This window comes from Leucopleurus acutus (assembly GCF_964270905.1).
Source record: "Leucopleurus acutus genome assembly, chromosome: 3".
Lineage (NCBI taxonomy): Eukaryota > Metazoa > Chordata > Mammalia > Artiodactyla > Delphinidae > Leucopleurus > Leucopleurus acutus.
The window spans coordinates 84,820,942-84,846,752 of NC_139145.1; the positions used below are offsets into that span (position 1 = coordinate 84,820,942).

The following is a 25,811-nucleotide window of genomic DNA, read 5'->3' on the forward strand; positions in this document are numbered from 1 at the left end:
AGGCAAAGAAAGAAAAAAAAGAGATTGGGATTAGATAGGATGGAATTTTGCTTTTCCTGAATTTCATCTGGAGCTTAATATATACCCTGAGCTTTTTCTCTAGGTTTCCACTCTCCTATCATGATGATGAAGCAAATTTAAAATCTATATAAATACTTGTCTCAAGCCACATAAAGGAGTGAAACTGCCTATGTGCAAAAATGTTCAATAAAAGCAAGCAATATCATCATTACAACCACTAAGAATAAAACCCTTTAGGCTCATCTCTGCAATTGGTGCAATCCAGGGATAAAACTGTGAGTCAGCCTTGAGACAGACCGGCCTGAGAACTTGAGCCCTTGTTGGAAAAACCCTGTGTAATGCGGTGATGCTAAGAAGCTTTATGGCTTTGTTAATGTTCTTCACTGGGTTTTATCTTATTCCACAGAGGCCACTGATCTTTAATCATCACATTAGTCTCAGCTGTCAAACCTAAGGGTATTATAAACTCCATTCTTGAAAAATGCAATGCCATCATTCATTCGTTAACCCTCTCAACCATCGTGGGAAGAGGGTCGGCACCGCTCCCTTTTAAAATACGCTAAGAAGTTACGCTACTTTCTCAGGGTCACACTGGATGGATCACCAGTAATACCACCCAGGATATTTCTACCCTCATTCGAAGTCCTTGCCCAGGTTCTCCTGAGGGGTAGGGTGGGGAACCAAGCCAACTAAACGAAGAGGCTCAGCACAAATGGAAACGTCATGGACAAAACCAAACAGCTAGAGCACTGTACCGAAGAGTATAAACAAATAAGGAAGGAATGGGGGGAGGGAGATCCTGGCAAAGAGAAGGCATCCATACTACCTCTGTAAGTATCTCACACAAGAGAAAGATTAAAGAAAACACTCTCTCCGTTACATTTAATGAAAACTATATTTGTCTTCTTCCTAAAAGTCAAGCCGTAGAAAATTCAGAACACTTGCTATCTAAAGATAGAGAGCTGAGAAATAGAAGGTGTACTGTATTACTACTGACCAACTTCAAAGGGGCTCAGAAGCTTGTTCTGATATATCTCCTTCTGTAGTACTTTTCAAAAATGCAGGTACTGAAAATAATTGCTGGTATTAAACGCAAAGAAAATATGCTGAAAGCATCAAATCGGTACCGTATATAACCTTCGCCACTTTCCCACCAGGCTGTTCCCCCAGAAGGTGTTTAGTGTTGGTGCAAATCGCATGCGCAGGTCTGAGCATCTGTTTGATTTGGGAGGGTAGATACTTAAACCAAATTAACCTGTGCCCTATTCCCCACCCTCTTTGAGATCCCCAGGGCAGCCCGGGGGACTAGTACAGCTATGGATTCCCACGAAACCTAGATTCATACCCTGACTTCAGGTGCTTTCTAGCTCCATCATCTCAGGCAAGATATTCAAATTCCCTAAACCTCACAATTTCTTCATTTGTAAATGGGAATGTTAAGGTTTTCTCATCACAGGTCATTATGAGAACTCAGTGAGCTAAAGCATGCGGAATGCTTGCTATACTGCCTGGCACAAAACAGAGCTAAAGAAGTGTGGCGATCATCACTACTGTAGGCTAACAGTGGCACTCTTCATCAGATCCCCCAGGAAGCTGTGATGGACAGACTCCAAGTTGTCCATATGATCCCTGTGTCTCCTTGGTATGATTACCATCTCAGTGAATCTGGGTGGGACGTGTGACTGCCTTTAACTAACACAATGTGGCAAAGGTGATGGGCTGTCTCTCCCATAATTGCATTACATTATATAAGACTGTCTTGCCAGAAGATTTATTCTAGAACCTTTCTCTCCATTGCTGGCTTTGAGGAAGCAAGCTGCCATGAATTCTACAACCACAGAGAAATTCCGCTAATGACGTGAGTGAGCCTGGAGGTGAACTCTTTCCCTGTTGAGTGTCCAGACGAGCGTGCAGCTCTGCCCACACCTTGACGGCAAACTTGCAGAGGACCTAGTTAAGCCATGCCTGGGATCCTGATGCACAGGAGATAATAAATGTGTAAGATAATAAATATGTGTTGTTTTAAGCCAGTAAGTTTGGGGCAATTTGTTACGCAGCGGTAGGATACAAATACAGAAGCACTTTGCCTTCCCTATCACATTGGTATTGGGGGTCCTTTACTTAGCTCTTCCCTTCCAATCACTAGTAAAACTCCACCGACTTTTGCCCATGTATAATGAGCCTTCTTTTATTCAACTAGTTCTAGTATCACCATTAATAATTACTCAACAGATTATGAAGCTCTCTTTGATTATTTCTGATGAACAAAAGCACCATTTATATTTTACATTTTCATCACAGCTCTGTAATATTTAGAGAGCTGGTAAAACTTACTAAAGCCACAGACTATACATTTATACACAAACTTGCTCTTCCACCATCTGGTAAAGCCTCAAACACGAATCACTTACCAAGGCATGTAACAGAGAAAGCACGGCACAGACACTTCCTTGCATAAATCTCATCTTTATAAAAGGTATAAGCCTGGCAAGACTAACCTTTTTTTTTTTCATGTTCTTTCCTGGGTCCCAGTATCTGAACTGGTAAGACATTTCCAGTGAAAGGAAGAGTAATTTTTAAGTATATTTACTGTAAGTATACAAGCAAGAGGGTCAACTAAATGGTACTGTGATGTAACCATCAGGGGTAAAACCAGCCAACAAAATTATTACATGAGATTATCTTGACCATAAGTTAAGTCAAAAGGGAGCTGAATCAATCCCTGACACAGCAGACAAAAAGTTTCCCATTCTCCTCTTATCATCCTCTGCACAAGCTGCTCTGTCTTTGAGACTTAAATTTTAACAAAAACCTTCCTGGTCATCTTTTAAAATCCAAGACTGGGGTACATGCCAGCTTCCAGTTAAAAGCACTCACAATTTCTTTTTCCTAAAAGAAACATTCTCACCAATCAGGACTATTAACAATGGCTGGCTTTACACCAGCTTAACACCATTCTATTTTTCCTTTAATGAAAAAATAACTACTTTCTCAAAAAACAAAAAACACCTTAAGAAACAACAACAAAGCATTTAGAAAAGTTTTAATTCACCAGAGTCCAGTATAAATATTATAATGCTGCCTTTCCAGTTTTTTCTATCACATTTTTGTTACTTTTATGATCAGAAGGAAAATGTAAAGTTTTCATCCAAGTAAAAATTGAAAATTTCTGTCTCTGTAACATCCTGTATGAGGAAAGAACACTGGTAGCCTTGTCTTGGCTCTGGGGCTGGCTGCTCATTTGACCTTGGGTAAGCAAGTTAACCTCTCTGGGTTGCCTGTCAAATGTGGAAGTAGATGATCTCAAGTACAAAGGGTCTTTCCTCTCTACTTGAACAGTCTAAGATTATGAAACATGAGTTTTCAAAACCTGCCATAGGTCATTCTAGACCAATGACTGGGGCAGCCTCGTTCTTTTAATCTCTCTGAATTCCCACACAAATATAGAGAACCTACACATCAAAAGCAAATGCTTAGAGATAAAGTATCCTCCTGAACAACAAAACAGAAGCAGGTAGGGACAAACCAACAGCATCCACAAGACCTAAATGGTGTCTGTGTGGGCAGAAGCAGAGGGAAGAAACAAGACTGAGGGACCCGACAACTGGAAAACCTCAGAAGAGCCAGTAAGTATACACAGGAAAGTGAGGAGGGCCAACTGGGAGGGGTTTTGCCTGAGCCAAGAGTGCGTGAGCAAGGGGCCCACAGTAAGATCTGAAGGGGCTAAGGCAGCTAGTCCCTATGAACTTTCAAGACCGGCCCTAGGACTCTCTGCCAGGAGGAGAAACTGCTGGGAGTAGGATCAAAATTGAACAGGATGGGGTAATAGAGACAAGGGAAAGAACAGATCGAGATAGAAGCAGGTGAGGGGAACAGAGCCAGGAAGTGTTGGAAAGCAGGTTGCCATATTCGTGAATACAAGGAAGCTCTATGAACTTAAAAAGGCCACGTTCAACTCTGCCTCCTAAAGGTTCAAAGAAACTATTTTTCACATAAAAATGAAAAACAGAACAGTATTGAGGGCAAATCCCACATAAAGGTACAAGAAAGAAGAATGAAAAAAAGGGGAGAATAACATCCCTATAAACCATGAAAGCATGCCACAAAATAGAGAACCTCTCTCCCCACAAAAAGTCCCAAACAGTAGACTACTATTTCAAAATAAGCTAAAAGACTTGAAAAAGATGAAATGACATAAAACATGGGAGAACATAATTCAAAATTAGAAAAACTCAGAAAGAAGGTAATAGAACACACACACACAAAAGAAATGAAATAAAAATGCAGAAATATATGACTAAGCCAGAAGGCACACAGGAGGGGATAAATACAACATATAAGGCCTAAGAAAAACAGAAGATGGAGAACAGGAAAAACAAGGTAAACAGGGAGAGATATAAAGGATTTGAGATAGTGACAGATACGGAAGACAGGCAAAGAAGATCTAAGATATACATAATAAGCATCCTTGAAGAAAAACAAAAGGCAAGGGAACAAAACTAATATTAAACACTATAATTAGAAAAAACTTCTCTGAAATTAAAAAAAAGATTACAAAATATAATCAAAAGAAAACACAGCAAACATGAGAATATCAAACCAGAATGATTAAGAGTTACTCTAGCAAAATTACTGGAAGGAAGTAAAGAAGGGAGGAAGAAAAAGAGAGAGAGAGAGAGAGAGAGAGAAAGTTGTATTATTAACAGACTTTGAGAGCAACACTCCATGCCAAAATAGAATAAAGAAACATACTCAAGTAAAGAAAAGATGAGTCAAGGGTTTTATAGCCAGCAAGAATGCCTTTCAAGTAAGAAGGGCAGAGACACATTGTTATTAACAAGCAGAAAGTTGGTGAAGATTATTCCCATGAGTCCTCCCTGAGGAAATCTACTAGAAAATAGCTTCCAGCATTAAACAAACAGAGGGATATTGACATAAAGACCGTGGTAAACATGAAATATATAATTTACGTGTAGAAGACTAAATGAGGACTAAAAGGAAGTCTAAGATGTAATGGCCATAGGGTCAGGCAGTGTGGATATAGTACGGTTGCAAAAAACTGGGGGAATGAGGAAAGTATAATGAAAAAAAAACTTTAAAAAATTCTTCTCAGTAACTATATTTGTTATGATAGTATTATTGTTATTATTTTGAGACTGATTGTATATAATATGGAAGGAAGCAAATGAGTAATTATGGAATATTCTTATCCAATCATCCTCTGTAAACTTCAGAACCAAGATGTTTAGTGTGAAAAGAAAGGATATACAAATAAAATACAGAAGCTAAGTAAAACAACCCTGTAGTCTGAATTTAAATTAGAGAAATTATTATGAGCGCCTCAGGTATTTTATCTTAAAATGTATACATACATACATATGTGGATAAATAAATAAGTAAATAAAGAATTTCCTGGCTATGTTTCCTGGCTAAAAATTTCCTGGCTAAAAATAATGACCAAACTAGAAGCAATAAGCACCCTTAGCACCCAGATTGCAGTCTGGAAATACCATTTTCTACAGAGAAAAACCAAGGCTACATGGAGAATGCTTAATTCCAGTTTTGGAGTGAGAAATGTACTGGATGAGCCTGGAGTAAGTACTAGGCTCCTGTCAAAAGACTCAGGAGCCAACCTGAAGAGGTTCTTACTGGCCAAAAATAGTATACTTTGAGTTTCTACAAGGAAAATAATTACAAAGGACTGAAACCCAAATATGTTAAAATCCCTAAGTTCATCATATTTTAAAAAGTAACTGGGGACTTTCAGAGGATCATAAATAATTCATTATCTTGAAAAATGTTAAATAAATCAAAAGCATGAAGCAATGATTCTGCTTTTCCTCCGTGAACTATACCATTGTTTCAATACATCATAGATGATGGGAAATGTCTCTATAAAAGCACTTCAATTAATAACTGAGAAAGAAATGGTAGAACTAAAATATCATGATTTTGTAAAGTCTTGATGAATCAGTGAACTTGGGCATTGAGTATCAAGACAGCTGCTAACGGGCTTCCCTGGTGGCGCAGTGGTTGAGAGTCCGCCTGCCGATGCAGAGGATACGGGTTCGTGCCCCGGTCTGGGAGGATCCCACATGCTGCGCAGCGGCTGTGCCCGTGAGCCATGACCGCTGGACCTGCAGGTCCGGAGCCTGTGCTCCGCAGCGGGAGAGGCCGCAGCAGTGAGAGGCCCGCGTACCGCAAAAAAAAAAAAAAAAAAAAGATAGCTGCTAACATCTCAGAAGGCAAGACAACCAGATACTATGTGCTTCCCAGTGGAAAAACAAATACCCTCTACAGTCTTGCCAGAGGGACTGGCCATGAATCTGACTGGTCCTCTGGATCCAAGGCCATTCTGCAGGGAATACAGGGGACAGAGGAACATGCCGAACTGCACCATGGGTGAACAATCAGCAACATCTGGACTGTGGGAAACTCCACAGGTCAAATGGCCAGCTTTTAAAAGACTAAGTATGAAGCCAATAAAGAACGGAGGGAAAACCTGTGGATTAAGAGATTCAAAGGAAACACGTCATTTTTAAACAGGCAAGACAAAACTCCACTGTCTAGGGACATACAAACTCCAGCGATAAACCGTAAAGAAACAGAAAATATGACTATAAAAGCCATGTGGGGAGGAAAAGTGGGATTGGGATGGGACATAAGGAGGCACTTCTGGGATGACTGTCAGGTTCTAATTCTTGACCTGGACAGTGGTCATGAGGGGGTCTGCTCATCAAACCGTCATTTGTTCTGTGGAGATTTCCATATGTTTCATCTTAAAAAATAAAGCAAAAAGAACCTTTTCAGACCCCTTACCTGTGCCTTGGCCAATTTCTTTTCCAGAAGGTCCCGTTCCCGCTCCGTTTGCTGCAGACGTTTATTAAGCTCCACTATATCTCCCTTGAGTGATGCCAGGGCTGCCAAGTGAAGCTGCAGTTATGGGAAGAAAGGAGCACAAGGTTAGACCCTTCGGCAGAAACTCATTTCCTTCCCTTCATTTCCTGTAATTAGTGTGATCGCATAAAAATAGGTATCATCTACAATGGGACATTGGGTGATATTAATCTCAGGGGACAATGGACAGAAATCAGGTGTGTCACAGGCAAGCTGGATTATCTGGTCACCCTCAATGTAACAGGGAGAACACTGTTATGTGTGGGCAGTAGGACCTAATTTTGGATTGTCTAATAAAAATAGAGAGGAAAGCTGCTCATTCTAAGGGCTTTCTCCGAGTTACTCAGCAAGGATGAGATTAAGAGCTGGTGTGGACTGCCTGATTCTCAAGAAGCAAGGAAAAGGCAGGACCAAATTAGCTTTTACCTTTGGGAAAATATGCGAGTTGAATGGGGCAATTCAATTTTTTTCAATTCAATCACCCATACTGCCGCATGTCCAGACGGACCAAAAGGCTGAGAATTAAGAAAAAAAAATGGGAGAGCTCATTGTTTCCGATGTTCTCCTCCTCAAGTTGATGCATTAATTTTCTTGCCAGCTCCTCCTTCCTCATTGTTCCCCAGACAGACTAGATTGACCAGATGATGATGCTTCTGTGCAAGCAGGCCTCTCAGAAACAGAACCGGAACTCTGATAAATTATGCTATGGCGAGAGAAACCAAGAATGCATCGCTATACCTTTCCCCAGCCAACTCTCTCAGGGGAAGCGGAGCAAGAAAGAACGTTCTTCAGCAGATTAACAAGCGTATCACGCACTTCCAGGATCTCAACCCACTCAGCTTTCAGGTTCTGCACATGGAGCCTGGGATGCACACATGTCTACCACACATGTGCCCGCTGTGGCTCTGCAGGTGGATGGCTGCGACCATCCTTAATATCTGTTCAGCCACGGCTCCTGGAGCAGCACCTTCCAGCCTTCCTTGCCCTCTGAGTCACTACTTCGCTGTCTTCACTGTCAATCCCAGGTGGAGCTCAGACCATCCCTGAGCTGAATTCCACATGACACTTGGGTGAGTGATGCCAATCAGAGCAAACCCTCCCTCTTTATAGGGTTTCTGTATAGCGTCTGCCAAGAGGATGTAAAGTAAGAAGTAAATAAATTTGATCTTTCAAGATGTACACAGTGCAGCGGCACACAACTCCACTTTGAAGATTTTAATTTCAGGTTTAGAAAGATGCTCTTTTCTGCAGCCTGCCCCTCCACACTGCGTGGAGGCTGGGAGGCTTGGGGGAGGGTGAGTAGGCGAGAAGGAGACATAGGGCAGGGGCTAGGGTTTCAAAGCGGTTGTTTGTGAGACTATCACAGCAGTGACTGGGACTTCACTTAACTGCATCGGGGCTGCAAAGCAACAGATCAACAGCCGATTTGCAATCAGGAACGCTTGTAATTTAAAAAAGGAAATGTCAGGCAATCTGGTGGTATTTGCCTTCTCATGTAGGGCTAGGCCCCTCAGAAAAGGTCACTTTGGGTTTCAGATACAGGGTTTCTGTGATGAATTCTCAGCACAAATACCACAGTGTTCCCATTGTATAATTTTTTGGAGGCAGTTTTGCTCCCAGCGTGGGGAGAGGGACACAAATTCACTCCCTTACATAGCTGGGTTGCCCCTTCTGCCTCTGAACTGTCAATCTGAGAATGTTCCTTTAGCAACAGACACTGTGGTCTGCTATGCTATTATGTCTGGTCTTGGGAGAAGACCCACCACCTGACCTCTGACAGGAAGGATGAAATACATGGAGAGCGGACATGTTCTTTAAGATATATAGGAGCAGAAAGAAGGATCCCAACTATGACAGCCTAGACTTGCTTCCTCTCTCATCCATCTCCCATCCTACTTCTGGGGGAAAGGGCTGCCTGCAGGGGGTGGGGGAGAATTCGGGGGAAAAGCTGACAGAGGAGACTATATACTCCATACTGACCTCATGAACTGGGCCAGATGGGGAGACACACAGAGTGGTTATTTCCATCACAGTACAGGGCAGAGGGGTCCAGGCTGGGTCACATCCTATGGAAGACAGCCCTGGGCCCAGAGACGATAACACCAGCACTCCGGATTGCCAAAGGATCCATCAGATGTGCTTGTGGGGCAAGTCCCTTTTCTTCCCTGGATGGAAGATGCCTATCTATCAAATATGAATTGATCAGTTTTTCTTTTTGTTTTTTAAATTAATTAATTATATTTATTTTTGGCTGTGTTGGGTCTTTGTTGCTGCGCGCGGGCTTTCTCTAGTTGTGGCGAGTGGGGGCTACTCTTCGTTGCGGTGCGTGGGCTTCTCACTGTGGTGGCTTCTCTTGTTGTGGAGCTCGGGCTCCAGGCACGCAGGCTTCAGTCCTTGTGGCTCACGGGCTCAGTAGTTGTGGCTCGTGGGCTCTAGAGCACAGGCTCAGTAGTTGTGGATCACGGGCTTAGTTGCTCCACGGCATGTGGGATCTTCCCGGACCAGGGCTCGAACCCGTGTCCCCTGCATTGGCAGGTGGATTCTTAACCACTGCGCCACCAGGGAAGCCCCTCAGTTGTTCTTAACTTGAAGATTCCTTAAGAATCTCATGAATGTGTTGGGCCCTTCTCCTAGAGGAGAGTATAAACTTGGTGCTTATGCATGTGTTCCGCCTAATTAAGATGATGACACACCCTGGAATCCATCTATGAACTCCGAACTAAGAACCATCTAGACTAGACGCCAGCTCTGTGATGCCCCCAAGTTTTGCAGATGGTGTCAAGTGTCATAACCACAGATGTCTGAGTGGAGGAAAGGCCCTCGGCATGTGGCATCTCCCACTTCCACATCTGCGAGTGAGGAATGAAACCCTGAGATTGACCTGCTCGCTCCAGGTCCCATGGAGAGCCTAGCACCAGAACCAAGGTCACCATGCCCCTTCCTCACTACGCAGTGTTGTATGTGACAGTGATTTTCAGGGGTTTTTTCCTGTGGATGAAAACTTTACTTAAAATGTTTGCCTCTGATTATAAAAATAATGAGTATGTAACAGAAAAATAAACTGGTAACTTGGCATTCTAACTTTTTGGTGGTGGCCTTTGGGTGGTTTCAAACTCTTCTGGGATACTTTCCTGTTTAATACTTTTTTTTTTTAAAGAGAAAGAGGCTTTTGTATTAAAAAAAAAAAAAAAAGGAGTTGTCACAGTGTTTTCTGCAGGTGAAGGCTGTAGCATAAAAACTGTAAATGGTTATTATCTGTCCCTGCTGCATCTTCTTTCCCTGTCCACCAGCAATTCTGATAGAAGGTAAAACTTTAAAAACCAGGTGCAGTATACACTTGTTCCTTAGTGTCACTGACAAGTACTCAGCAGAAGCTAACTACAAAGGTTGGGACGTGCAGTGTGGAAAGAAGTTTGCCCGCAAGTTGAAAGACGTGTTGCTGAGAATGTGTCTGACCGACCCCTCTCTCATTCCCACAACTGAGCACGGGATGAGTCGTGTTCTCACCGCAAGGAACAGTGGACACTCCCTGCCAGCTTCAGCTCCGGAGCTCCCCTGTTCCACCTTGTCAATCACCCAGTACTCAAGAGCTGACTGGATCTCCTTCTTTTGGGGTTTCACCCCCCTCATTCTGGCAGACCTGGTGGTATCCCTGCAAATTCAATAGCTAGGGAGTTTTCGAGCAATGCTACAAGTATTATGACGGAACCTGTGTAGACCTGTGTCAAGCCCAGCATTAAGAAAATAAGAGAATAGAGGTCTTTCCGGGTAATTTTTAAAAGGAGTGACAGTGGGTTTAAATCCTGGAAAGAAAAATTTACCACAGCAACCAGAACTGTCAACTATCTATAATAGAAAAATTATATTTGCATCATTTTTCAGGATGTCTTTACTTATATTCTGGCTTCTGAAATGTCCTCTACCTTGAGTCAGAGCTTCAGACACATGAACCTCGAAGTACCATTAAAAGATGTTTCACTAACCAAAGAGAGAGAAAATATATGACGTCTGCAGACTGTGCTGGTCTCTTCTCAAACACACTTTTCGCTTCATGCTCAGGAACAAGACCTCGATTTTTCATTGGTCAGACTACTGTTCAGCTAAAATATCCCAGTTCCCAGCCTCCCTTGCAGCTGGAGCTAGGTGTAGCCATGTGACAAAGTTCTAGCCAAGGAGACAGAAGCAAAAATATGTGGAAGTTAAAAAAAAAAATATGTGGAAGTTCTGGGAAAATCTTTTTGAGGGAGGTCATGCTGTTTTTCTCTTCCTCCAGCCTTGCTGCTTGGTATATTAATGTGATGGATGGAGCTCCAGCAGCCATCTTGCTTCAGAAAGATGAGGTCCACACTGTAGGGAGTGGAAGGTGCCTGAATCCCTAACAACCTTGTAGAGCCACCCTACTAGCTTTGGACTGCCTGACTCCAGACTTCTGTAATAGAATAGCAAGAACAGACCTCCGCTGTATAGACCACTATTATGTTGTGATACGCTGGCAAATGAAGTTGATCTGAGCCTAATTTATAAAGAATCAGATAAACCTGGGTTCATGTCTCATTTATGATACTTGTTAGTGATTTGTCTTTGGACAGCTGATTTAACTGGGTTTTTTGTTTTTGTTTTTTGCCGTACGTGGGCCTCTCACTGTTGTGGCCCCTCCCGTTGCGGAGCACAGGCTCCGGACGCATAGGCTCAGCGGCCATGGCTCACGGGCCCAGCCGCTCCGCGGCATGTGGGATCCTCCCAGACCGGAGCACGAACCCGCGTCCCCTGCATCGGCAGGCGGACTCTCAACCACTGCGCCACCAGGGAAGCCCTGGTTTTTTATAAATGGGTGTTTTTGCTGTCGTAAAGGCAAAATGAGATGGCCATCCATAAAATGACCAGCACAGTGTCTGAAACCAAGTAAGCATTCAACAACGTGCATTTCCTCTTTCCCAGCCAGGTTTTAAGTCAGCAAGTTTCAAGTCAACAACCTTCTCAGATGAAGCCTCACTACAGGTAGTGAGAGGTACATCCAGGTGAGGAAGTAACACAGTCCTGTCTTGGAGCAGCACACTTCCTGGGGGTTAACAGCACAGGAATGAGAGGCCTTAAGCCTTGGGACTTCAGCAGAAGTCCCAAGGCTTAAGGAGCTGACTGTCAAGGCTCTTAATTCTCTGTGAAATTTTAACCCAAGGCCTCAGCAAGGTTGGGATGGGACCATGACGCTTCCTAATACAACTCTGGGTCTAGCACGTGAAGGATATAAATCCATGCATACCTCGTATTTCTGGAGATAAAAGATACTAATTCCCTAGGCTGTTCTGAGCCTGGCTTCACATTCATTTTACAGCGTGTATCCAAAGGAAAAGTAAACCACCTGGAAATTTGGCTTCAAGACAACTGTCAGAATGGTGGCTATTTTTGGATGAAACATTACTTGACTAATATTTCACAGTTCAGCTGGCTGTAAAGACAAGCCCGCGAAGCCTCTGAGAGATAAGGTGTCCGGCTGCCGGGAGCCCGGGTGAGGATCAAGCAGTGCCTTTGTGACGGTCTCTCCTGGTGGCTGCTCCTGGGCTATGTGGCTAGATGTGCTTCCTGTTACCGACTAGCCATGAGACAAAGGGCGTCACGCTTCTTAGGATGCCCTTCTAAGCCAGCAGCCCAATGACTCTAATGAGCCCCCAGGAGCACCACTGTGTACTTATGGTTATAAGATGCTTCTTTATCTTGCTACTACTGGCAATAAAAACAATGGAACAGATGCCGGTGCTTTCCTGATCACTTGGCACCCTCCTATGCGTTATCGCACGGGGTCTCCATCACACCACACCTCCGTGGCCTACAGGGAGGCTATGATTCCCAGTGTGCTGAGGAACAAGTACTCTTCCCAAGGGCCACAGCTGTTGAAGGGGTCCAGAACCAGAATCGAGGCTGCCAAACTCTAGGCCCACCATTTTACTCATCTTTCTGGGACTTGGGTCTGCTCTCTTACAGCACTGCCTTCAAAGGGACCAAAGGCTTCCACAGTCACACCTGAAACAGAGGAATGAGTTCATCCCCAAGTCTCCATCCAGAGACCATGGAGTACTCATGGTGACATGGCTGAGCTAGGCTTTTCCGCCTTGTTGGCAGGTAAGCTCACTCAGAGGAAACTGTGCTTGTTCTCTCTCTCCCTGTACTTGGTCTGGCTACCTGAGATGCTCCTGTAGGCCATGCACTGCCAGGGTACCTCTATTTCCCTCCCACCAGTGATGATGGGAATGCCCATCCTGTCCTCCTAAGTGGGCCACTTGCCCTCCAGCTGCAAAGTACACAACATAGTTCTTGCTTATATTTGAGTGAGACAATGGGTAGTGCCAACTGCTTCCACTTAGTGAACTGTTCTCTTCCTTAAAGGGGAAGAAATAAGGGCAACTAACCTTTACTGAACACAGTCTTTTTTTTTTTAGAGACTTAAAAACATTTATTTAAAAATAACATTAATTAACCCACTATATGCTGAACACACACTCAGGCTCTGCACTAAGTGCTTTCTACACTTTACCTAATTCAATCAGCTACAGAGTCCTGCAGAAGAAAGGACACAACCCCAGTGCCAAGCTTTGGGAATATTCTAAGAATTCCAGGCAACTCGATAGTAGTAAATCATAACATTAATAGTTACCATTTGCTGAATGTTTAACGGGTATCAGGCACTTGGGCTAAGCACATTTCATGCAGTACCTCATTTAACCCTCACCGCAATGCTATGAGACAGGTATTATCACCTCCTTCTGACCAATGAGGAATCAAGGCACAGAGGAGGGACAGGAAATCAGCCCAAGGGCAGGGAACTGATAAACAGTAGAAGACATATTAACACACACGCACTCCATGCTCTAATCGTCTCTGCTATGTGCTTTGCTGGTACTTCCAACTCAACATGCCACTGCCCTCCTGGCTTGCAGGATACACATGTGTGCATGTGTGTGCATGTATGTGGATGGGTGGGAGGATGTGCACACTGGCAGAGGCAGGGACAGGGGGTGAAGCAGAGGGCAGTGGGAGATGGCAAGGCGAGCCCTCCAGTGACAGTGATGAAGCTCGGGGCTGGCGGTGGCTCAGCTCAGTGTCAATTTGGAGACTCTCTTTAACTTTCTGTGCTTTTTCATCTTTCTGAGAAGGGTTTGTACCAGATGGCCCCACCCTGAGTTCTGTGCTCGGGGCTCTTCATACTTTATTTGCCCACTGGTCCCAGAATGGATTTGCTGAAGCTCACTTCCCAAGGAAGCTTCATTTATATACAGAACTGATCAGCAGCAATCTTTCCCCTAGAAATTTAAAAAGCGCTCAGAATCACACATAACCTTACGGCCGGCGAGGGAATTCAAGAACATCTAGTTCAATTCCTTCGTTGTAAAGGCATTAAACAGACTCAGAAAAACAAGGCTCATCAGATTCACATTTCCTCATTCCCTATCCAGAGGCTTCCTGCTCTCCCATATGGCAATCCAGGAGCTCCTGGGTAGTGAATAAATGTCTATATCCAGCCTCATCCTTCGAAATAGCAGGAGACATCTGTACACGAGAAAGCAGCCTCATTCAGCTTCCCCTGCAAGACTCCCCACACGCCGGGTGCTCTAATTCAGATACATAAAGAACAAAATCCCTGGCAAAGGGGAACGTTCCTTGCCAGATGGACACAATCAGGCCTGTTCAGTGGCTTCCAGGACTGGAACACTCCTATTTACAGCTAGAATTCCAGCTAGGGGCACCTACTGTGCAATATTTCAAGAAAGGATGTTCACAGCCTTGAAACGTAAAAACTCATTAAACACCGTCTACAAGATTGCCCCGCTGCATGCGAATCACTTTTTGCTGACCTAGACCAACTCAGAAAACAGGAGCTTTTCGTCTTTCATTTTATCTGATGGTTTCATTGGTCAGTGGTCCCTGAGTTACTTTTAAACCTCCACTGAAGTTCAGTTGTCGAAACAGCACTCTAAATCCCCTTCAACGTGGTAGCACTAAAATACCATCCAATAGACAAAATGATCCCGTCCAAGAGTGCCTGATGTAGGTTATGGTGCCAAATCACAAAGCAGGACCCAGGTACCAACTGTGAAAACAGCAACACCATCATCCCTAGCACCCACCTAAGGCAAACGGCTGGGAGATGGCTCTCAAGGAGGGGAGGGGTCCAAGACTGATCCTCCCAACTTTGAAGATAACCCTCAATCCCACTCCATCTTCAAAAATATGCTCCTCTAAAAATAAGCCACACTGAATTTGTACATTGCCTTGGGTAGTATGGTCATTTTATCAGTATTAATTCTTCTAATCCAAGAACAATGTATATCTTTCCATCTGTTTGTGTAGTCTTCAATTTCTTTCATCATCCTACAGTTTTCAGAGTACAGGTCTTTTGTCTCCTTAGGTAGGTTTATTCCTAGGTATTTTATTCTCTTTGATGTGATGGTAAAAGGGATTGTTTCCTTAGTTTCTTTTTCTGATCATTCATTGTTAGTGTATAAGAATGCAAGAGATTTCTGTGCATTAATTTTGTATCCTGCAACTGTACTGAATTCATTGATGAGCTCTAGTAGTTTTCTGGTGGCATCTTTAGGGTTTGCTATGTATAGTATCACATCACCTGCAAACAGGGACAGTTTTAATTCTTCCCTTACAGTTTGGATTCCTTTTCTTTATTTTTCTTCTCTGATTGTTATGGCTAGGCCTTCCAAAACTATGTTGAATAAAAGTGGCAACAGTGAACATCCTTGTCTTGTTCCTGATCTTAGAGGAAATGCTTTCAGCTTAGCACCATTGAGTATGATGTTAGCTGTGGGTCTGTCATATATGGCCTTTATTATGTTGATGTATGCTCCCTCTAAGCCCACTTTCTGAAGAGTTTTTATCATAAATGAATATTGAATTTTGTCTAAGGCTTTTTCTGCATCTACTGAGATCATCATATGATTTTTATTCTTCAATTTGTTAATGTGGTGTATCACATTGATTGATTTGCAGGTATTGAAAAAAATCCTTGCATATGAACTAGAACAAATATTTTAAAAATTTGTCTGGAAACACAAAAGACCCCGAATAGCCAAAACAATCTTGAGAAAGAACAACAGAACTAAAGGAATCATACTCCCTAACTTTAGACTATACTACAAAGCTACAGTAATCAAAATAGTATGGTGTACTGGCACAAAAAAAGACACACAGATCAAGGGAAGAGAGCGGAGAGCCCAGAAATAAACCCACATACTTATGATCAATTAATTTATGACAAAGGAGGCAAGAATATACAATGGAGAAAAGACAGTCCTTTCAATAAGTCGTGCTAGGAAAACTGGTTAGCTACATGTAAAAGAATGAAATTAGAAAATTCTCTAACACCATATACAAAAATAAACTCAAAATGGATTAAAGACCTAAATGTACGACTGGATACCACAAAACTCCTAGAGGAAGACATAGGCAGAACACTCTTTGACAAAAATCATAAGCAGTATTTTTTTTGATCCCTCTCCTAAAACAAAGGAAATAAAAGCAAAAATAAACAAACAGGACCTAATTAAATTTAAAACCTTTTTCACAGCAAAGGAAACCACTGACAAAACAAAAAGACAACCTACTGAATGGGAGAAAACCTTTGCAAATGATATGACCAATAAAGGGTTAATATCCAACATATATAAACAGCCCATGTAACTCAACATCAAAAAACCAAACAACCCGGGCTTCCCTGGTGGCGCAGTGGTTGAGAGTCCGCCTGCCGATGCAGGGGACACGGGTTCGTGCCCCGGTCCGGGAGGATCCCACATGCCGCGGAGCGGCTGGGCCCGTGAGCCATGGCCGCTGAGCCTGCGCGTCCGGAGCCTGTGCTCTGCAACGGGAGAGGCCACGACAGTGAGAGGCCCACATACCACAAAAAAAAAAACAAAAAAAAAAACCAAACAACCCAATAAGAACTGAATAGACATTTTTCCAAAGAGAAATGCAGATGGCCAACAGGCACATGAAAACATACTCAACATCGCTAATCATCAGGGAAATGCAAATCAAAACCATAATGAGATATCATCTCACACCTGTCAGAATGGCTATCATCAAAAAGAACACTAATGTCGGCAAGGATGTGGAGAAAAGGGAACCCTCGTACACTGTTGGTGGGAATGTAAATTGGTGCAGCCACTGTGAAAAACTGTATGAAGGTTTCTCAAAAAAGTAAAAATAGAACTACCAAAGGACACAGCATTTCCATTCCTGGGTATATATCTGAAAAAACCACAAACACTAATTCGAAATGATACATGCACTTCAATGCTCACAGCAGCATTATTTATACTTGCCAAGATATGGAAGCAACCTAAGTGTCCATAAATAGATGAAGAGGTAAAGAAGATGTGGTACATATATACAATGGAATACTACTCAGCCATAAAAAAGAATGGAATTTTGTCATTTGCAGCAACAATGGGTGGACCTAGGGGGCATTATACTAAGTGAAATAAGTCCAACAGAGAAAGACAAATACCGTATGATATGACTTATACGTGGAACTCAAAAAATAAAACAAACTAGTGAATATAACAAAAAAGCAGCAGACTCACAGATACAGAGAACAAACTAGTGGTTACCAGTGGGGAGAGGAAAGGGTGTAGGGGAAATATAGGGGTAGAGGATTAAGCGGTACAAACTATTAGGTATAAAATAAGCTACAAGGACACACTGTACAACACAGGGAATAAAGCCAATATTTTATAATAACTACAAATGGAGTATGACCTTTAAAATTGTGAATCACTGTATTACACACCTATAACTTATATAATATTATGCATAACTAAACTTCAATAAAAAATAAAAATGTCACATAATTTTTACTGGAAATGATATTAGCTAATATATGGACGTGTGTTATGTGCTATTGCTATATTTAAAGCATGTAACATGCATGTACTTTCTTAATTATTCTTCACATAGCCTTTGGAATAGGTACTGTTGTTAACCCCAATTTAAAGAGGTAGGAATTGAGGCTTAGAGGTTCAGTAACTTGCCAAACTAGTAAGTGGCAGAGCTAGAATGAACACCCTTGTCAGTCTAACCCCAGAGCCTGGTTCACAACCATGCCTCATGCTTTGCAACAGAATACCCTAGCACTGCTGAGATACTTTCATGAAATTATTGAGGAGATAAAGTCTCAGACAGAGAGTTCTTTTTATAAGAGGGGAAAAAGCACAACTGCAAAATTAGCATGAGGGAAAAGGTATTAATTCTTTAAAACTTCCAACATTTTGAGAAACACAAGACCATTAAGCTGATATCAGACCCAGGAAAGCAGAGAAAAATTAATCTCCGGATATGTCCATACCCGATCGATGAGGGAAAGTTAACAAGGGAAATATTGAAGTGTAGGTGAAAAAGCTCTAACTAAACAGTACATGGGAGGAAAGGTTATCTTAACTGATAAATCTTAAAAAATAAAAAATCTAAGCAGAATATTATTTTTATATATATATATATACACACACACACACTTTAAAATTTACTATACAATAGTTGCTGGTAAAAACAAGTCACAGCATTTTCCACTAATAAATTCTTACTTTTTGTGGTGTTATTTTCAAGGGAAACCAAAATTACATGCAATACAAGGATATTTGGAAAGAAACACAAACAAAATAAAGACACAGCAATAACCTGTCAGCACCTGCTTAAATTTCAAGGTGGGTTGCATCCTAATGGCACATCATGAAGGAGATCGAGATGTAACAATTAAATCCTGCTAATCAGAAGACATGAATATTTCAGTGTGTACTAAATACTGATGTGATCCCTGAGGCAGAAAGTCCCACAGAGAATTATATGAACAGGAGTAAAAGACTTCCTTGACAAGGTCTGCATTGTTCATAAATTTTTATATTGATCCAATTTAGTAGGTATCAAATTCTCCTTTCTAAAGAAACCAAGTACCTTTAATGGTGAAACACTCCGTAACTCTGCAGATCAGGAAAAACCAAGGTACTTTAACAGCAATAGTTGAGTGCTTTGGAAGTTTCCTATTTTTTACTGGATTGAGGACCATGTTTTTTTCTTTGGGAAAACAAGTGAAGATTTAGATTTGAGTGTGTGTGTGTATACATATACAGATACATACTTATACACACATACATATATTAACACACACATATATACATATGGACTTTCTATGTATACAGAACTCAAGGCACATGATCTCAAGTCTTTTTATTTAAGTACAGGAGACAGCCTAGATGTTGACTATTGAGATATTCAGTACAATCATATTCAAATGTATTCCCAACATTTGAGAGAGATTTTCACATGCACTATTTCTTGTAAAGAAAATCCCTTTAAAATGCTTGATGCCATAAACAAGCTCCCATTTCAGGCAAGTCTCAGGCGGGCCCTGGCTTCTCGTTCCTCACCATGGGGCTGCTGACTGATGGGCCATTTCACCACTCACTGCTGCCTCTAATCCAAAGCACCAGGAAAGGGTAGAAGACACATTTCAAATCTGCTCAATGTTCTCTCCCATCAGGGGCCCTGCTGACTGCTTCAGAGAACAGTGTGTTTAGAGAGAAGAAAAGGTCTGAATCTTCTCTCCTTTCCAAATCACCTAACCCAGTCAATACTAGTCCCAACCAGCACTTGTTCCCTGAAAAGGAAGAAAATGAGAGAGGAAGAAGAGAGAAAGTGATGGGGAAAACATAGTTCAGTGGTTAAGGACACAGGCTTTATAACAAAACAAAAACAAATAAAAACCCCAGACCTGAGTACTAGTTCAAGCTTGGTTAAGTTGTTAAAAATTTCCAAGCCCCACTTTACTCACCCTGTAATGATAGCCAACCATACAGAACTGTAAAAATTAAATGAACATACTACAGGTAGCTCACTTGAACACAATGCTGCCTGGCAGAAAGTTAACCACAATGACTGTTGTCATCTTAATTATCATGATCATCATGCCATGCCTTCGTGCTTGCTAAAAAGTATCAAGATAGGGGCTTCCCTGGTGGCGCAGTGGTTAAGAGTCCGCCTGCCGATGCAGGGGACACGCGTTCGTGCCCCGGTCCGGGAAGATCCCACATGCCGCGGAGCGGCTGGGCCCGTGAGCCATGGCCGCTGAGCCTGCTCGTCCGGAGCCTGTGCTCCGCAACTGGAGAGGCAAAAACAAAACAAAACAAAACAAACAAACAAAAAAGTATCAAGATAACTTTGGGCCTTAAAAGCGTTGATGGGCTACTTTCCTATCTCCTTGTTTACACACACCCTGATTAAACAATCAGAATGACTCATCATTACCTTGAGGCCCAGCTCACATTAGTCAGAGTGATCTACACTTTGCCTGCCTTTCAACATGTGCAATTGGATCAGCAGCTCTCTACATCCTGGCTGGGCCTGCAGGGAAGCAGGTAAACACATTTATCCTCAACAGCCTAGAAACTAGAGGAGGCTTACGCCCGGTCTATACTCCCCACCTCCTGGCTCCTCATAGCACAAGGTAAGAGAGGGTCAGGAACCAAGTGGGACACATACAGTGACCCCAAAATGAACTTCCAGAAAAATGTATCTGAAGACGGAAGAGCTTAGTGTAAGCAAGGATATGCACGAAGACCTGTTCATGACAGTAAAAAAAAAAAAAAGAAAAAGGAAAACAGTGGTTGAATAAATTGCATGATATGCATAATATACCATGTTGCCAACAAAATAGAGAAATATATAATTAACGTGGTAATCATAACTTCCCATATGGGTGCTGAGTCAATTCATTCCGGCTGCTTTCCACCTGTCCCCACCAACCACCTGGAACAAGTTTTCCTTCTCTCCTACTGCTCCTCTAGCCTTTCACTCCTCTTTATTTTTCATAACACTTATTACTCCCTGACCATATATCATACAAGTTTTGTGTTGAGTCATTCCCCCATGAGGCTATAAGTTCCAAGAAGGCAGACATGTCACGGAACTAAGGAAATAGCCAACGAACAAGATGAACTGTGCCTGGTACATGGGAGGACTTCAGACAGATTTGTTGAATGGATACATTTAGAAAATTAGAAGATACAGATAAAAGAACTTACATTATCCTTACCCCTACCACCTAGAGATAGCTGTCAAATATTTTTCTATGTGTAAATAGAAGTAGCTTATAAAATAAAGTAAAAATAACTTAGGTGAAACAATGTCTAATGTAGTACTGTCCTCCATACTTCGAACTCTCTGAATAATTCACTGTATCGTTAATATCCCCTCTAGGTCACCAAATGGCTACAACAGTTCTCCATCCCCCAGTGGTCCCTCCAGGATGTCAGTGTTTCGGTTTTTTGGGGTTTTTTTGGATACATGGTACTTAGGACCAAGCACAATACTCCAGATGAATTCTGGCCAGCACACTTCTATGTGCCAGGGACCATGCCAATTGCCTTATATGGGTTTTCACTGAATTCTCACTCAACAAGATAGAAGTAATTGTTACTTCATTCTGCAGATCAGAAACGGAGGCACAGTAAGTTCCTCTAGTACTTAAAACCAGAACCTCCCCAGCTGACCTACCCTATTCATCAATACTGCATCTCATTTACCATGGGTATCCAGGGTCAAATGTTTTCGATCACATGATCTGACGTGGCCCGGGGAGAGCATCTGAGGATCCAAGACTGCGGACTTGGATGGCGCTCAGCACCAGACAGTTTCTAGCAGTGCCGCACAAACTGGGAACAGCGCTGGCACCAGAAGGGAGCTGCAGTGAGATCCCCTGTACTTGCTCTGTCAGTGCCCAGCGCTGGAGGCAAGAAGCACGGTGCAGGTGAAGGGCAGGGAGTACTCTGCGGCCAGACAAACCCAGAAAGACCCCGTTCCTGTAAGTGAGCCAATAACCCACCCAAGCAGGTGTGCCCCCCACCCATCTGCCAGTGCCGGCCTGGCCAGCGCCTGGGGAGTGTTTCCCAATCCCTTGCCAAATCACGAAGATGTCACAACTGCAGATGAAAGACGTAACGTGCGCAAGTGAGCCACAGACTAGAACAAAACACTGTGGTTTGGGTCCAGCTTGACAGCATTCCGGCTCCTTTCCTGTAAGGAGCTGCTCTGAGGGCGAAGGCACCCTACCCTCCCACTTGGCCTCTAGAAACCACAACACGATACGAATTCAAAAGGCACCTGACAGCTCAGCATTATTTTAATAAACAAAGCCTCCCTTTCTTCCCCCTCTACCTACAAAGAACACGTTTTATCACATGTGCCTTGACAACTTTCTCTCTTACAGATTGATTTATTCCTCTTTCCTGCTCCCTCCATTTCGCCAGGCAAACTCTGAAATGCTTAAGTACAGTGCAGGGTGTGGTGGAGCTCACTGCTGACGGGGAAGCTGAGGACAACGTGAGGTCTCCTGCATGGGTGTTCACCTCCACCCCGCCGCTGCCGTGGGCCTGCTGTAACGCCCTTGGAAGAGAAGCAGGAGAAAGGAGAAAGGGGAGGCCACACCGGATGGCTGATGAAACAAATTCCTTTGGGTGCAGATAGTATCGGTCGCTTCTGACTTTCTCTACATGGAGGGAGCCCCCCGTGGGGAGACACTGTCTTTGGGCCTCTAGTGCACAGTCCCCAACAAAGCCAAGCACAGTCTGACCTCACTGAAGGATGGCGGCAGAGACAGACACGCTGGTTGCTCAGGAAGGTGGGGAGCTTTGGGGCAACCAAACAGCACACCCTCTCCTAAAAGGAAGATGTTTTCTCATCACACAGTTTGCTTTCTTCCCATCATCTAGGTTCATGTGCAAACTAAACTCTTCCTGTGCTCGCAAGGGAGGAACTGCATATTTTCCCAAGCTCACGAAGTGCAGCCTTAATCATTGGATCCAACACACCGGAGAAAAAGAGGTGACACCTAATCCTGGAGTTTCCTGCACTGTCTACACTCTCCCCAGCACCCCTCCCTCTTACCTCCTTAGAGACATGGCACTAGAATGCAAACAGGAAATTCCCTAAAGCTGCCCCATTTTGTTTCCTGTAAGCAGAAACGCAGTGTACAGAGAAAGTATTAAAGATTCCTAGGCTGTTTAAGAATTAAACATTTCTAACCTACATAAAAATATCAAAGGAAATCCTAAATCTGGCAGTGACTAGAAATACTGCCGTTTCAACAACACAAAACCAAGATTGACTCAAACTATTAAAGCTAAGCTTCGCTGCTAAAGAAGTTGATACTGTCAATCACTAGGCACAGGACTAAACACAGGGCTGGAAAACACGGTGAGCAAGCTTTTGCCTGATACTCAGAAGTCATCTCCTCAGAGGCCTGAGTGAGGCGCCCTGTTCGTTTACCCTGCTGTCAAGATTCTGAATGCTCGTGTGGGTCACATTATACTTTAAACGCAAACACCACTCTGAGATGAGTAAACAAGGATGACAAACTCCAAAGACTCTGTGAGATAGTCTTCCCGTCAGTCTTAATCCAGGCCATCATTTATTAAAAAAAAAAAACAAAAAAAAAACTGACCTTAGCTTTGGGCTCCCAGAAAAATATCACAAATGTGAAGCAGGATTATTTAGCTCCAAGGCAAGAAGGATGAAAGCAAATTAGCACCAGCCGATAGGCAAATGACGAGCTCTTACACTGAGGGCAGTCACCAGTGTACCCAGTCCAAGATAATGAGTTTACATTTCAGCTTGAGGATTCAGGTTTGCTCTCAACATCTCTCCTGACAGTGGAGCTTGTTGTGTCTTCAAAGGTGCAGTAATGCTATGGAATTTCTCTCCGGGAAAACCTTTCAAGACAGGGGCCGGTCTCCTCTCTCCGGGCTAATGTGGGTACAGTCCTGCCTGGGAATTTCGTCTACTGCCTCTCAAAATTCATTCCAGTCTGATGACTCCCTCATTTCACACCAATAGATGTGCCGGGCAAAAACGGCGAGTCAACACACAGATTATGGAGGACGTTTCTTCTCATGTGGCAAAGGAAAACAGAGGTTATTTCAAGGGAGGCAAGGGCACCACAGAGTAAGCTTTTTTGACTTGTTCTTGGCTTTTTAAAATGCTGGCAATCATGCTCTGGCTCACAGAGCAACATTTCCAGAAGCACACGATTGGAGCACTTCGTTCCTTGCTGCACTGTGGCCCCAAGAGCTGTGGCATTTACATACCTTCAGGGTCAGGGCTACCCAGAAAATGACTGCAGTGGAACTGGATGTTTATTTAAAGTGACTGATACATAAAGGATTAGCTCCACTTCACCCCATATAGTGGGCTAGAGAGAAAAGGTAAAAACCACCACCTTAAATTTGCAATGGAACAGGTCTCAACTACCTTTTGACCTTTAAAACAATCTTTCCTGAGTCAGAGAAACCTAATCTACAGCTACCAACTTGCCCTTTCACTGGCCATCTTAAAAGAAAGTAAAATTTTCAAAAGTTGCCTACTGGGCTTCCCTGGTGGCGCAGTGGTTGAGAGTCCGCCTGCCGATGCAAGGGACACGGGTTCGTGCCCCGGTCCAGGCAGATCCCACATGCCGCAGAGCGGCTGGGCCCATGAGCCATGGCCACTGAGCCTGCGCGTCCGGAGCCTGTGCTCCGCAACGGGAGAGGCCACAACAGTGAGAGGCCCGCGTACCGCAAAAAAAATAAAAATAAAAAAAGTTCCCTACTATCTCAAGATTTTAAAAATTAGAAATTTATCTCATCTCATTCCAGATATTACATTCTTTTGGGCAACAGATTTATGTTCACGAAAAAAAAGTGGGAACCTATCAAATCATTTCCTGGGGAAACAAAGAGCCTGAGAGTCTCCTTATAAAGCAAGGTTAAGTTGACTTTTTTTCAGTGACTCCACATACCTAGTGCAGTATAAACCACGGGCTCGCCGCAGCAAGCAGACATGCAGCTTCTGCACTGTACCTGCTCAAGTCAACGTGGCAACTAGACAGCCTTAAGGAACTGATAACTCAAATGAGGAGTGTCAGAATTTGGCTGAAAAGGTGCTCTTTTTTCCTTAATAAATTCCAGATGTTAAGAGTAACTATCCATCTAGAGACCAGTTCTTTACATAATCTGTTCTTTAAAACCTTCTGAAAAAATGTAATTGCGTTTCTTTCTGCCACTGCATTTTATGGACAAAAAGGCAGTTATTCATGTACCTCAAAAAAAAAAAAAACTTAAAAAAATTAGTTATTCCCCATAAGTTAAACGATTTCCACAGAAATACATTAATGGAGTATATGGAATGATAAATCTATGCTATGAAAGATGATAATAGAAAGCAGACCTCGCCTATGGTGAGTTCAAATTCCAGAATATATCATATGCACAAAACTCTTGTGGTTTATGGAATTCTGCATCTCCAAGTTTGAACAGTGGGTGCAGGCCACAGCTTTTCTGATGTGTCTTTTTTTTTTTTTAAAATATATTAAGCCTTTCCAACAAGTGGGGTGGGGGAAGGGAAGAAGAAGGCAAACAGATTGGGGGTGGGAGGGGTGAGCAGGGCAGGGACGAAGATTTGGCAAGGCTAATACCATGCACTGCCTTTTACCCCTTAAAGTCAGTATAGCAAAGATCCCCTGAATTGGGGCTAGACCAGTAGCAACAGCTTAGGCAGGCTTCAGACCCCATCATATCCACAGCTCTCCTGCAGGCATCCAATAGAAGCAATCATGTAAAGATGGTGTTGGCTAAGAAAACAGAGCTTTAAGACAAGCTCCCTGTGGCCCCCGCCTCCCCCAATCCCTTGTCCCAGAGCATTCTGTATAGAAATTCTGCATCTGCCACAGTCCACACTACTCTACCATGGGAGAGGGGAAGAGGAGACACGGATTTGCATCCCTCTTGCTGTTTTGTGGGGAAGGAGGAAAAGGGAAAGGATAAAGGGGAAGGAATTCAATCCAAAGGGCAGAGGGAAAGGGGAAATAG

General features: G+C 43.0%; 1 protein-coding gene across 2 annotated transcripts in view; it reads right to left on the minus strand.

Moving 5' to 3' along the window:
- MCC (MCC regulator of WNT signaling pathway) overlaps nt 1-25,811 on the minus strand; it is a 360,524-nt gene that overhangs the window by 106,700 nt on the left and 228,013 nt on the right. For both annotated transcript variants that reach the window (XM_082836200.1, XM_082836201.1), the window contains one exon: nt 6,841-6,954. In XM_082836200.1, the coding sequence (XP_082692326.1) occupies nt 6,841-6,954 (114 nt within the window). The remainder of the gene's footprint in view (nt 1-6,840; nt 6,955-25,811) is intronic.